General features: G+C 37.5%; 1 protein-coding gene across 1 annotated transcript; it reads right to left on the reverse strand.

Annotated features, from left to right (window-relative positions):
* Nucleotides 1-2,508: 2,508 nt before the first annotated feature.
* On the reverse strand, nucleotides 2,509-11,439 carry LOC121948998 (interleukin-10 receptor subunit beta-like). The gene is made up of 7 exons (XM_042494582.1): nucleotides 11,067-11,439; nucleotides 9,909-10,032; nucleotides 6,718-6,896; nucleotides 5,577-5,731; nucleotides 5,150-5,300; nucleotides 4,386-4,522; nucleotides 2,509-3,450 (listed from the first exon to the last, which is right to left on the reverse strand). Exons 1-7 carry the CDS (start codon nucleotides 11,191-11,193, stop codon nucleotides 3,268-3,270), a joined length of 1,056 nt encoding a protein of 351 aa, XP_042350516.1. The 5' UTR covers nucleotides 11,194-11,439; the 3' UTR covers nucleotides 2,509-3,267.
* Between the last annotated feature and the right edge of the window lie 1,776 nt (nucleotides 11,440-13,215).

The following is a 13,215-nucleotide window of genomic DNA, read 5'->3' on the forward strand; positions in this document are numbered from 1 at the left end:
TTTATTGTAAAAATTAAACACAGTTTTAGACAAAGTTTTTAAGTTTTTAAACAAAGTTTTACTCACTGTTGTCCATTAATTCATGATGTAAACCGTAACCTACACAATATTCTAAATATAGCATATTTGTTTAGCTTTAATGTGAAAGGGACAGAACACAGGGGCAGCAAGTAAGAATGAAAACTATAGCTGAAAATTTAAAAAATATGAGAAACACAGGCATGATAAGCTCACAATTTGATCCAGTAATAATGTGTTTGGTGATTTGCACTGAAATAACAGTAACAGATATCTATTGTACGCCTGTCCATCCTGGAAGAGGGATCCCTCCAGTTGCTCTTCCTGAGGTTTCTACCATTTTTTCCCCATTATAGGGTTTTTCTGAGGGGAGATTTTCCTCAGTTGCTGTGAGGGTCTAAGCACAAAGGGATGTTGTGCTGTGAAGTTCTCTGAGGGAAATTGTGATTTGTGATAATGGGCTTTATAAATAAATGGAATAGAATTGAATTGAACTGAATTGAATTAAATGGTGTGGCTATATTATTATTATATCTGTGGGAGCTATTTGTTTGTTAATCTTTGTTTTTTGTTCGCTAATTCTAAGTAATATTTTTGTTTGATTATTTTAGATGTTTGTTTCATTTAGATTAGAGTTCTTCAGTATTTTTTTAGTTGTTTGCTTAGTTTAATTATTTCCCAGTTTAATGTTTAGTTTGTCTAGTTATTATTTTGTTCATTTATTTTGTTTTGGAATTTGGCTATGGGCACCAGGAGGTATATAGGTAGAAAGGTAGGTGTAGGACCAGAATGCACCTGGGTGGGCCTATGGTTTTTTACCAGAGCAAGAGAGGCAGTATTGCTTTGTTCTTTGTTTGCTTGCTTCTGGAAAAAATAAACTATGAAAACCCTAAAATTTTGGAATGGACATTGAATTTATTCTGCCTGCGTAAGTTACAAGCCCATGGTGCAAAGTGGCTCTTTGATTTACATTTTTTGAAGTTTAGTCAAAGGATATATATTTTGACAAATGGGCACTACAATATCGTAAATTTAAACATTTTCACTGAAATGCTGGTAAAGCACATTCAGTTATGTGCAGTCTATTAAAAAATCACTTTCACATTCTGCAGCTGCACCACCATCCTGCTCAACAGAAATATTAATATGCTGTAAATCTTCAATAATAGCCCGGGCTATAATTTGCTTAAACCACTGAAATCAACAGGCTTATATCTGCGACAGGTTTCATTAAACCTCTTTTTTGCATCTCTTGTTAACTCTGCCGGTATTACTTCTTAAGAGCCCATGGTTTCAGTAAAATGAACTGAATGGTTGAACTGTAGAGAATTTATCTAAGTTACCATGGTAACTGTTAAGTTACCTCTCTGGAACTGAAAACCCAGAGATTCCCTCATCTTAGTGTTAACTAAACCTGCTTTTTTGAAAGAGGTCTTCTGACATTGTGTTAGCTTTGCCTTAATTCCTCAACAAGCACGTGGCTAACTGTGTGAGCTCTGTAAGCTCTGAGAGACCATTACAACAACACTTTCAGTTATAGATTCTCCGAACTACTACCACTTAGCCTAATTAACCCTTTGAAACCTAAACAAATTGGCTTGTTCTGTTTTAAAAACATGTGAAGAAGGCAATGAGTGATTTAAGAAGAAATGACCCAAAAACTACCAGGAAATTGGTAGAAAGTACAAGAAAGTATACACACACACACACACACACACACACACACACACACACACACACACACACACACACACATATATATATATATATATATATATATATATATATATATATCCCCAGAAAGAAAAGAACATTTCTTTAAAACATTTCCTCCAATTCTACATCACCTGCACTCGTCCATATTAGTTACACTGATGGGGCAGAGAACAGCATAACTTCTTTTACAGCTGCCAACAGCCCACCACCATTCCCAGTTAGAGAATGGGTGATATCAAAGCAAGGCAGTTGGGCTCAGATCACTAAATCAACTCCTGATAAAACCGAGAGCAGCAGAGAGCAGCTGGATGAGAGGGCTGTCACTGCACTACTCAGTCTGCTCTGATGGATCTATCGATCAGCTGTGTGATCAATCAGGTGTGTTTTTTGTTTTCATTAGGCCAACTTTTTTATTTGTTTTGAATGTGCGCCTGACCTCCGGTCCCCCGTGAAGATTACATGCCCGGTCGAGGGCTCTTAATCAGGAGAAATGTGACAGCGGGAGGACACCTGCAGAGAGCAGGGAGGACGGGAGTGTAATAAGGGAAAAAATACTGTGCATTTCACTGTTCTGGGTAAAGTTCGCTGACCTTTAGGCCTGGCGGGGAGTCTGGTTGGCCTGGCGCACCGCCAGGACTGTAACATTGTAGGGGAAACACACATTTTGCCTGGATGATTTTCGACGTTTCAGCCCTAGTAAAAAGTATAAGAAAATTACCTGAAAATTAGAAAAATAAATAAATAAATAAATAAAGATAAAAGTAAAACAAATGGCAACATAAAAAAACAATAACAGTATTATAATAATTATGTAAAATTATTTTACATATTTAATCATGATCATTACAAATATAGTCCTGTGCAATTATTTCCCTAGTTAAAAAAATGTAAATATACTAATTTCTTGCAATTTGTAGGACATTTCTTGCCAAGTTGCCCATTACCTTCTTCATGTTTAAAAAAAAAAAAAAATCTCAGGGTTTAAAGATTTTCAATACTTTTTCATGGAAAGTGAAAAGTGACGGTGATCCAGATTTCAAAGGGTTAAACCTATGTCTGCCTCACAAAATGTCATGCCAAATGAATGGCAGCTTGCTGTTTTTCTACTCTGATGATACAGACTAATATACGGTTATATGGTGGAACTAAGTTCCACCATATAACCGTATATTAGCTTTAAGCAGCTCTGTTTGGCAGTGCCATGACCCTTCTGTTAAATGCAGTTTGTGCTGTTGGTGGGAATAATATTAACACTGTACCACACACAAACGTCACTTGGATGAGGTACCTGCACGTCTCTGTGGCTCTGACATACAGTCACTTCACAGTAATGTCTGCACCGTGGAGTAATGTAGGACTGCTGCAGAATTTGTTGCATTAAAACTCTGAAGTCAAGCAAGAATGAATCTTTCACTGTCTGTCAGTGTCTTTGAAGGCATCCCTGCTTATCATCTCTAACATTCCCAACTGACTGCAGCCTGCAGATCGCCTTGTCTTCATGGCTTTGTGCTTTTCAGTCCATCTCTCCTTCTTTTATCTGTCCCCTGCTGTAGTGTCAGGCTGCTGGCTGCTGCTGCTCCCTGCTGCCTCCAGGGGACGCCCTTCAACCACAGTCCTGCCATCTGCAATGATGCTGATCTTGTCGTAGATCTCCTCAGGTGGATGGGAGTTCTGCATGGCTACGTACATGGATGAGTTGGGGGGTTCCAGAAGGTACTGTATGGCAGAAAAGACATTTATTTTTGTGTGTCAAATACCTGGCTATAGGCTCCAATAGATGGGAAAAGACATGCATGGCTCTTCCTGCACACACAAACACAGGGGAAAACAGTATTTCAGTTCTGTGAACTTGCAAGTAGATCCCATTTTGTTGCTCGCTGTATGCACCAAGACTTGACAGTAAGGGTGGGAATCCCAGTGTAACTTAAAATACGATACTGTCACAATACTTGGCTCATAATACAGATGCTATCACGATATTGCCATTCTGCTGTAATCAACATATTGCAAGACAATCCATCTGTGATACATCACGGCATCTGTGACTATAAAAGAAAAAATACCCCTCAAAAGGCAAAAAGCAGTCATTCTGTATGTATTCACTGCACTGAGGTGTCAGTTTCACAGAATTGACAACTGAGAGAAAACAACACCAAACATAGTGCATAGTCTAGTGCCTCTTACACACACTGAGTGCAACATGTCCACTGCGTGTGGCATCATTCAGTGTCAAAAAAAGTGGGAAAAGGCCAAACTGCCAGAGTGCAGAACAGGTTCTGCAACATACAAGCAGCTCACACAGGCAGTGTGGCCCAAGGCGTAGATTCGGGATGCAGCTACAGATTTGTTTTCTGCTGCTGTGTGCTTTTTTTCTGCTCTGTGAGTTTTAGGTTTTTCTTCTTCCTTCCTCTTTGGTTCACTTAAACCCTCATTTATTTGACAAGCGCCACCGAGCGGAACCATGAAGTAGCGACTCTGGTAATTCAAAAAGGTGACAAGCTTAAGGTGGAGAATGTTTAGAGTGACTGTATGTTTTAATGAAAATATCCACATTTGGCGCCAGTGTATTGATACCATCTTGAATGAAGGAGTCTCATGGTATCGGTACTTTGCCCCACTCCATTTGACAGGACACATGTAAACATACACACCTCTTCAAAGTGCTGCGGCAGCGCATATTTTGGAAGAAGACATTTTTTCCGATTCACTACTGCAACCACCACCAGAGCCACCACTGCTGCCATGGCGATAAACATCCCGACAGCTGGCAACCACGGAGCCTCTTGACCTGCAAAACAATCAGAGCGAGAGCAGCAGGAGCACTCATTGTGTTAGAGTGGAACCAGTCACTGATAAACTCTAGACGTGCTGGCTGGTGAACAGTTTGTCCAACATGAAGAGAAAAAAAAAAAAACACACACACACACACACACACACACACACACACACATATATATTTCTTTTTTAATTAGTTTATTAAGTGAACATAAACACAACATCAACCAATAAATAATAATTCAATAAGCTGATATCTGTTGATACCAATGAAATGCACCCCTACATTTGTGTAAAACTCATGTAAAACTCAAGTTACAGCCCAAAACATGTTTTATGAGGTCACAGTGACCTTGACTTTTGACCACCAAATTCTAATCAGTTCACTCTTGGATCCAAGTGGGCATTTGTGCCAAACTGGAAGAAACAGGTGTTTTTGAGATATCTCATTCACAATAAATTAAATGTCTGGTCATAATGGTCTTGACCTATGACCATTAAAAACAATCTAATTGAGTCCAAGTGGACATTTGTGCCAAATTTGGAGAAATTTCCTCAAGGCACTCTTGCTGGCAGACGGGCAACCAGAAAACATATACCTCCAGCCATGGAGGATGAAAATATAGCAAAAGACACCTACCCTTGGTGGTGCTCTCACAAACAACTCTGCTGGGCTTGCTGGGGTTGTGGTCTCTCTCTGTGTTGACTTGGACTTGGACACAGTACTTGGTCCAGGGGTCCAAGTCACTGAGAACCACCCGGTTTTGCTGCATGTATGGAATGCGTCTGGCCTGTAAGAGGAAAAGAGAAGTAGTTGGGTATAAAAATAAATTAAATAAATCACAAATGGTGACATGCAGGACACAGCCAAGATAAGTATGAACTGATGAATGTTCTCTGCCAACTGTTTGAGAAGATAAAGTTATATTTATGTCCATATTTTAAAAAATAATGCATCTACAGTCTCCATCATTTTGGTCAATCTCTCAACAAAGAAATCAACATTTGGTACAGATATTCTCCTCCCCAGAGAATGACTTAAGTCAACTTAAACCAACAGATCCCACCTTTTCCTTCTGGCCGTCCTTCCAGAAGGTGACGTTGTAGGTGGCCAAGTGGTAAACACTCCTGAGTGCAGAGATGTGGAACACTGGATCTATGATGTTGACTTCGATAGCGGCTTGAATGGACTGGAGAGAGACACTGGGTGGACCAATGATGGCTGAAGGGAGAGAAGAGTGACCAAAGCTTAAGACTTCTGGTAGAAGTGAATCAAACACTTCTGACGTGTCCTCAGTAGAGACAAAAAGGTTTTTGACTCAATAAGATGATGATGTAGTGATGTTTAACAGTCTGCGGTCATTCTTCAGTTGACCCTTCTCACCAATATTTGTCTTGCTACTTCTACTTGTGTTAAATCACACCACCTCTGTGAGACCTACAACATCCTCATGATTGTAGTTTTACTCTCCTGTTTTTTTGTTGGATTTGTTTAGAGAACAATGACAAAACAGAAAAGGTGAAATTGGCATACAGCTAAACCAACATGATTTCCCCAAGAGAACAAAGATAAAGCAGGCGTGCTGAATTTGCTGAATTTTACTTTATGTGCCCATTGGATAAAAACCACAGTTCATACACTTCATGTAAGATATGAGGTAGTGTTTACAGTATGATGATGCAAATTCCACAGCTTGTTGAGTAAATGCATCCAGTCATGCATCCATCAATGCTTCCATCCATCCATCGGCTTATCCAGGGCCAGTTTGTGCCTGGAGCCAGCAGGCACAAACTAAAAAACTTAAACGGTGTCGAGCTGCTGCTGAAAATGAGGTGGATGAGCATTAAGACTGAACCAAAACAGGAAGATGTGGGCCATAAAACCAAAATGATCTGCCAAAAGGGGCTAAAACACTTCAAATTCAACGGCAATTAGCATGTAATTATCTGTATGTTTGCAATTGACACCTTTCAAATTACAAATAGTCAATCAATCAACTGTTCATATGAAATAGTGATTATAGTATCTGATTGATTTTTTTAAAACTTTGAACCATTCAACTGGTCTGTAATTATAACAAATGCTACATTTATTTAAGTACATCATCACTTGTATTTGCAGATAAATGTCACTCTGCAGTTTTGTAAAAGAAATGAACACAAACAGTTTTACAGTTACAAGCCGTGAAATGCTGAGTTTCTACTCACTATCTTTGTCCAGAAAAATTTGGTTACTTTCCACCCAGGCGGAGCTCTCTGTCCCCCACTGCACCCGCACTCTGCCTGTATACTTTCCGTACTCAAATATGGAGACGTTGAGTTGGGTGAAGTCACATTCAAGCGTGGAGATGTTCACACAGCCCACTCTGTAGCCTGTGAATGTGGATCTGTGGACAGAACAGTGCTGGTTATACACATTTATCATCAGTGACTTTGTGTGTGTGTGTTTGTTTGTTTGTGTGTGTGTGTGTGTGTGTGTGTGTGTGTGTGTGTGTGTGTGTGTGTAAATAATTTTGAGACAAAGCTGTTTATCATGCTGTTTAATTAAGACTTTTTCATTACATCAACACATATCATTACCTTAATTATGGCTATGACTACCATGTTAGCTAACAGTTGCCTATCTAAACATTCAGCAGTCCCAGAGCAACATTGATATTCATATCAAGTAGCTTTTGCACCCACTTAATAAATTTCAGTCCAATACTTACTCTCTTTTTAGCTCTGTTTTTGTCTCCAAATATGTTATATATTATGTTTCCACATATCTGTCTCTGCACCTGCTGAATGCTCCACTATGTTCACCCGCTACTCTCTAACTGTGTCCCTGTGGTGCTCGGGGCCGAGCAGGAGGTGCACTGTGGTTCTGTTGGAGCTTTTTATGAAAAACAGCAATCTGCTGCTGCTAGAAACAGGACTGATGAAAATCTGCTTTGCTCCAAAACACCTAGGAAAATATTGTTTCAAGCTTAGGTGGCTGGTGCTATGTAATATTTCATTCCTTGAGTTATGGCCCAAAACATGTTTTATACAGTCAGAGTTACCTTGACTTTTGACCACCAGATTCTTATCAGTACATTTTTGTGTCCAAGTGGATGTTTGTGCCATTTTTGAGGAAACTCCCTCCAGGTGTTCTTGAGATATCACTTTCACAAGAATGAGATGCGGGCAAGGTCACTGTGACCTTGACCTTTGACCACCAAAATCTAATCAGACCATTGTTGAGTCCAGGTGAATGTTTGTGTAAAATCTGACCAAATTCCATCACGGTCTTCAAGAGATATTGCATTTACAAGAATGAGACAGATGAGGTCACAGTGACCTTTGACCTTTGACAACAAAAATCTTATCAGTTCATACTTGAGTCCAGTCAGAATCAGAATCAGAAAAATTGTGTTCACAAGAACTGGCAGTACAGTGGACAGACAGACAACCCAAAAACCCAATGCCTCTAGCCTCGGATATTGCTGGCGTTGGAGAAAAATTACAAATCCCATTTGCCAGGAATGTCCTCTTTCCCTGAAGAGAAACTGCTTTTGTCCAGCACCGCTCAGCCTGTAGTTGATGTTGGAAAATCTCTGGTTTACAGTTTGTGTGTTGAGCGGTGCAGGAGGAGCGGGGCTCTGCAGCTGCTGCTTTATTTACCTTGTGGCTTCGTCAGTTAGTCCTGATAAAATCTGGCTGCTAAACTCAAAGCCTCAGTCCAAACACACAACACAGAGTTTAGCCATGCAGCAGCCTCTCTGGCCACATGAACCACTTAACAAATCCAACCAGCACCACCAATTATTAGCATCAGTTTACTGATAGCCACGACATGGAAAAATGAATCAGCATTACATGAACTTTTGGTTTAGCTGGTAACTACTGTGATCACAGCACATCAGAGAAACGGAACAGCATAAATGATGAAGCAGATAAAGTCTTTTCATATGCAAATTAGCATTCAACCGGCTGATAGCTGCCGTGCACGCCACACAAGAGTGGAATCTCTGAGTAACGGTGGACTACCTGGAACTTGATTTTACTTTTAGTTTTTGTAAATCCGAACCGTCTGCTGTTTGTGTAAACATTTATCTTTTCACTGTTACTCTCTGTTGTACACAGCTCTCCAAATTCTCTTTATAGCAATAAAGACTATTCAAGACTCACTTGTTATGTTATGTTTTCTCATCTTTTAACTTACATTTTTTTCCCTTTTATTGTTTTTTATTGCATTTTATGTCCTGTTTTAATTTTATTCTTACTCTACCACAGTTTTGTCTCACATATGTTTTGGTAGAAGTGTTAAGCTTACTGTTTCTATATCACCTTCTGAGTGTCCTGTTTATGCTTTTGCTTTGCTTATCAAAGAACTTTTTAACTCTGGTTTTAAATGTGCTGTGTAAATAAAGTTATTATAATTATTGTTATAATTATTATTGACTTTTAATAAATGCTGACCCTTATCCCTGGATACTTCTTCACAGTTTCAATAAGAAATGGAAACCTGTACAGTTGAAATTTTGATTAATGTAGATAATAGATGTTTCGCGAAAGTCATTTTATAAAGCTAAATTTCCAAAATTCTTTCATTCCAGCATTTCATATGTGATTTTCTGCTGGCAAATGAGCAAGAAATTAGAAAAAAAAGATGTTCAAAGTTCAATGTTCAAGTTCAAAATGAACTGACAATAAATAGAAAATAGAAATAAAGTAGTAAAATGACCTGAAAATAAGCAAAAAAAAAACCTATAGCAAGAAAATAGTAATAAGTTACAAGAAAATTACTTAAAAAAATCTGAAAATAAGCATTAAAAAGAAAAAAAAAGCAAGAAATTGGTTAAATTAAAATAATCTTTTATCATAAATAAGTAAAAAGTTATAGGAAAATTTCCTAAAAATACACAAAAACATTAGATGTAAAGTAGTTAAACGTTTGAAAAAAAGAATTCTAAAAATAGGCATATAAAAGTAGGCCTACAAAACAAAAACAAAAAAAATTGTTAAGAAAGTCCTAAAAAAATACATATACTGATATTTGCGTGACAAAATTTTATTTATATAATTAGAATTGTTATTCCTCATTTTTTGATAATATCTTGAGGTTATTTTTATTCTCGTTCTACTGATTTTTTTTGCTTTGCTAATTTTTTCAATTTTCTGGTTTTTTGGTCAATTTTTTGCCAAGTTGCTCATCATGTTTGTGTCCCATGCTTCGGGGACAAATCAAACCAGTTTTCTCAGGTGTCAGATTTAAATGCTTGTAAAAGGCGCCTGAACGTAGCACAAGAAAAATGATGTCGATCCAGGGGTTAAAAGGTTAAAAGTAAACATGCTTTGATAGTTGTGCAGCCATAAGAGAGTGACAAAGAAGCCAGTGTTTGCAAACCACAGAGGGTTTTATTGTGTTGACTCACTTGTACTCAGTTGTGTAGACGAGGTGGTCGGCGGGCTGTTCAGGTGGATCCCACCTCAGCACCAGGTTCAGGTTATACGAGGTCAGGCGGACATTTGTGGGTGTGCTGATGACTCCTGAAACCTCTGCACACGGCAAAGCCAAAATATGACACACAGTGAGTGTTATCACAGCTCCATTTTTATTTATTTTTAGAATCAAACAAAAGTGACACCAGTTGAGCAGCAGTGTTTGAAGGTTTTCTATTGAATAAAAATAAAAATGGGTAAATATTGGTATGAACTGCAGGTGCTACTTGTACCAATTAATTTCCTTCAAAACCACACATTTTCTGAAACCATCATCAATGCTATCAGTTGTTTTTCATAACTTAACTATATAATTTTTTAAAGATATAGCCTATTCTTTAAAAAAATGAATTCAGAACAGGATTGGAATTGAATATTTAAATATAAAAATATCTGTTTGTTATTTAAGTGCTTGGGAGGGACTAAAGTTTTATGTTTTTGGCTTAGGGGAGGGGCATACAACTTAAAATGGCTGTATTTTGTTCTTGTTTTTCCTCTGAAAAGTTTTAGGATTCAGAAGACCTGTTAGAAGACCTGTTTTCTTAGAAAAAAAAGGCCTTTATTTTTTTATTTATTTGAAATTTTGGCTGATGTTAAAGAAAACCTTGAACAGAACACGTGCAATTGTACAGGTTTGTGAAGGAAAATTGTCAGGGTATGTAAAGGTTTATATAATTTATATTTAGTATATATAATTTAGTTTTACATAATTTTATAATTAAACAAACATTTTTATTTTTTTTTTTAAATTGAAACAAATTTTAAAAAATAAAGTTGCTTTTTTTCAATCAGCTGATCATCTTTATGTTTCCACTCAAGCCACAAAAACACATTGTTTCCAGTAAACGTAATGGCAATCAAAAGTTCAAATGACAGAATACCCTTCAATAAACTGTCCCCGCTGAAAGCTGAAATAACTGAAACGATGTTTTCAGGGTTGTGCTGGGGTCTGTAGTTCCTCCTGATATCGCTCTCTCTCTCACTCACTCACTCACACACACACACACACACACACACACACACACACACACACACAGTGTTTACGGTCAGTTCTTCATTAACAAACAGGTGGCAGAGCTGACTGACTTTACCTCTGAATCCGCACAGGGCTGAGACCGTCAGGACAAACACACACATGGCGGCGGACATGTTCTCCCAAATGTCTCCTGTCGCTTTATAAAGTAGTCCAGCAGGGCAGAGTGTGTGACAGTGTTTCATTAGAGAAACTCTGTGTTTCCTGGTTGTCAGTCAGTGACGAGAGGAGAGGAGGAGAGAGGAGGGGAAGTCCGCGGAAGCGAAACTCTCTCCTGCGCAGTTTCAGCCTGTCGGTGACCGCTGGACGGAAATCAAGAAAACAGAGAGAAAGTCGCTGCTTTTCAGTCTGTCCTGCACACACGCTGAGCTATGGGCTTATGTCCTTCTGCGCATCTCCAGAGTTTTCTTGATGTGTGTGTTTGTTGCGCACCTGTCAGGTGGAGGGACACTGTGACGTAGTCAGGGGGCGTGGCGAGGGCGGAGTCTGTGGAGGAAACAGATCCTCTGCTGGGAAACAGAAAATAGTTAATAATTAGTCTGTCATGGATGTGTTATAGAGAGGGTTTGTCGCCTTCAAGTTCACAAATGGCCGGTGGATCTGACAATGAACTCTTAAAGACTATCCTGGACATTTTTCTCGCTTTTCATTATCATTTTTTGATAATTCTGGCTGTCTTCATGCATATGGCATACATTTTGGCAAGATTGGTATTTTAGTTTAATCATGGAATTTCCAGCTCAGCTCAGTGTAAAATACACTGTGGAAACTAAATAGTTACATTCAGGCTATTAAGGTAAAAAAAAAAAGGAAAAAAAAGCTCAATTAAAACCCATTCAAACTGACATTTTTGATCCCACAGCCATCAACGCATAAAAACATGCATTGTAATTTTCTGGGTTTTATTCTGGGCTTTTCCCTTAGATTTTGTTATTTTGACTATTTTCCAGCTGATGATGTCATTTTTATTTTATTTCTTACCATATTTGGCATATGGAGAAAATACTTACTATTTCCACTAGATGCACTGTCACAATCAATCCATGTTATAATTCATCTTTTTGTTTTTTTGTGGCATTGAAAGGGTTAAAACTCTGAAAATTTAAAATTATTATTAGGACTGATGTTGGTTAAAAAAATTAACACGATGGAAGTCGAAAAATAATATTAAGGTATACAGTTTTTCACAGTTTGATTTTGAAAAGCGCATTTTGTGGTCAGAGCGTGTAAAATTAAAGTTGACTCAAAGGGTTAACTCTGCCATACATTTTGAAAATATGTGTTTAATACTCCTCTTCCTTGGTTAAAAATGTTTCAGTTTATTTATTATTATCTTGTTCTTTGTCTTTATGGGTTTTTCAGTTGAAATGATTCCACAAAATACTTCCAAGAAGAAAAATGCTTAAAATATGGAAAATAGATGATAAGGAGGACATGATGAGGACAAGGACATCCTGCATGTCTTTTGGTAATGTCCTGTTGTTGCATCATTCTGGCAGCAGCTGGCAGTTTGGCTGTCTGAACAGACTATCCTTCTACCTTTATCCCCTTTCAATATTATTTGGTGTTTTCAAGATAATCGAAATATGTTATTGAACAAATTAATATGTAGTAAATTCTAAAAAAAAAAAAAAAAAAACTGTCAGTAAGAGTCTTTATTTTAGTTCTTAAGGATTATTATCTTTAAGAGAAATAATAAAAGTTTAAATAAGAATAAATGGGATATTCTGAGATTATCACAAAACTCGGATACAAGTATGATTATGTTATGTTATCCATAAAGTCATATGACTTATCTTGTCATCTGACTGAAGAGATTTTGATCCTGTGATGAAGGTAAAAAGTATTTTGTTAGTATGTTTTAGTGATATATACTCAACATCGATGTAAATGTATGCAAATATGTGTATTGTATGTATGTTTGTATGCATGCATTAATGTTTAGAAGTAAATTTTAGATAAGTAAATAAAAAGTGCATTTTTTACACTTATTTAAGACACTTTTAAATCACTATAGATATTATTAATTAAAGGGGAACACCACCTAAATAAAAAATTCCAATAGTTTATTTCCATAAGGTAGGGGGTTCAATAAATATTTGTGAAAACTGGCTACTTTTTCTTAAAGAAAGAAACCAGAGAAGTCGGTCAAGTTTGTGACATCATAGGGTGGCCTAAAGCCTGGAGCAGTTTTATTGACAAAAAAG

This window comes from Plectropomus leopardus, chromosome 10 (genome assembly GCF_008729295.1).
Source record: "Plectropomus leopardus isolate mb chromosome 10, YSFRI_Pleo_2.0, whole genome shotgun sequence".
In the NCBI taxonomy this organism is placed as follows: Eukaryota; Metazoa; Chordata; class Actinopteri; order Perciformes; family Serranidae; genus Plectropomus; species Plectropomus leopardus.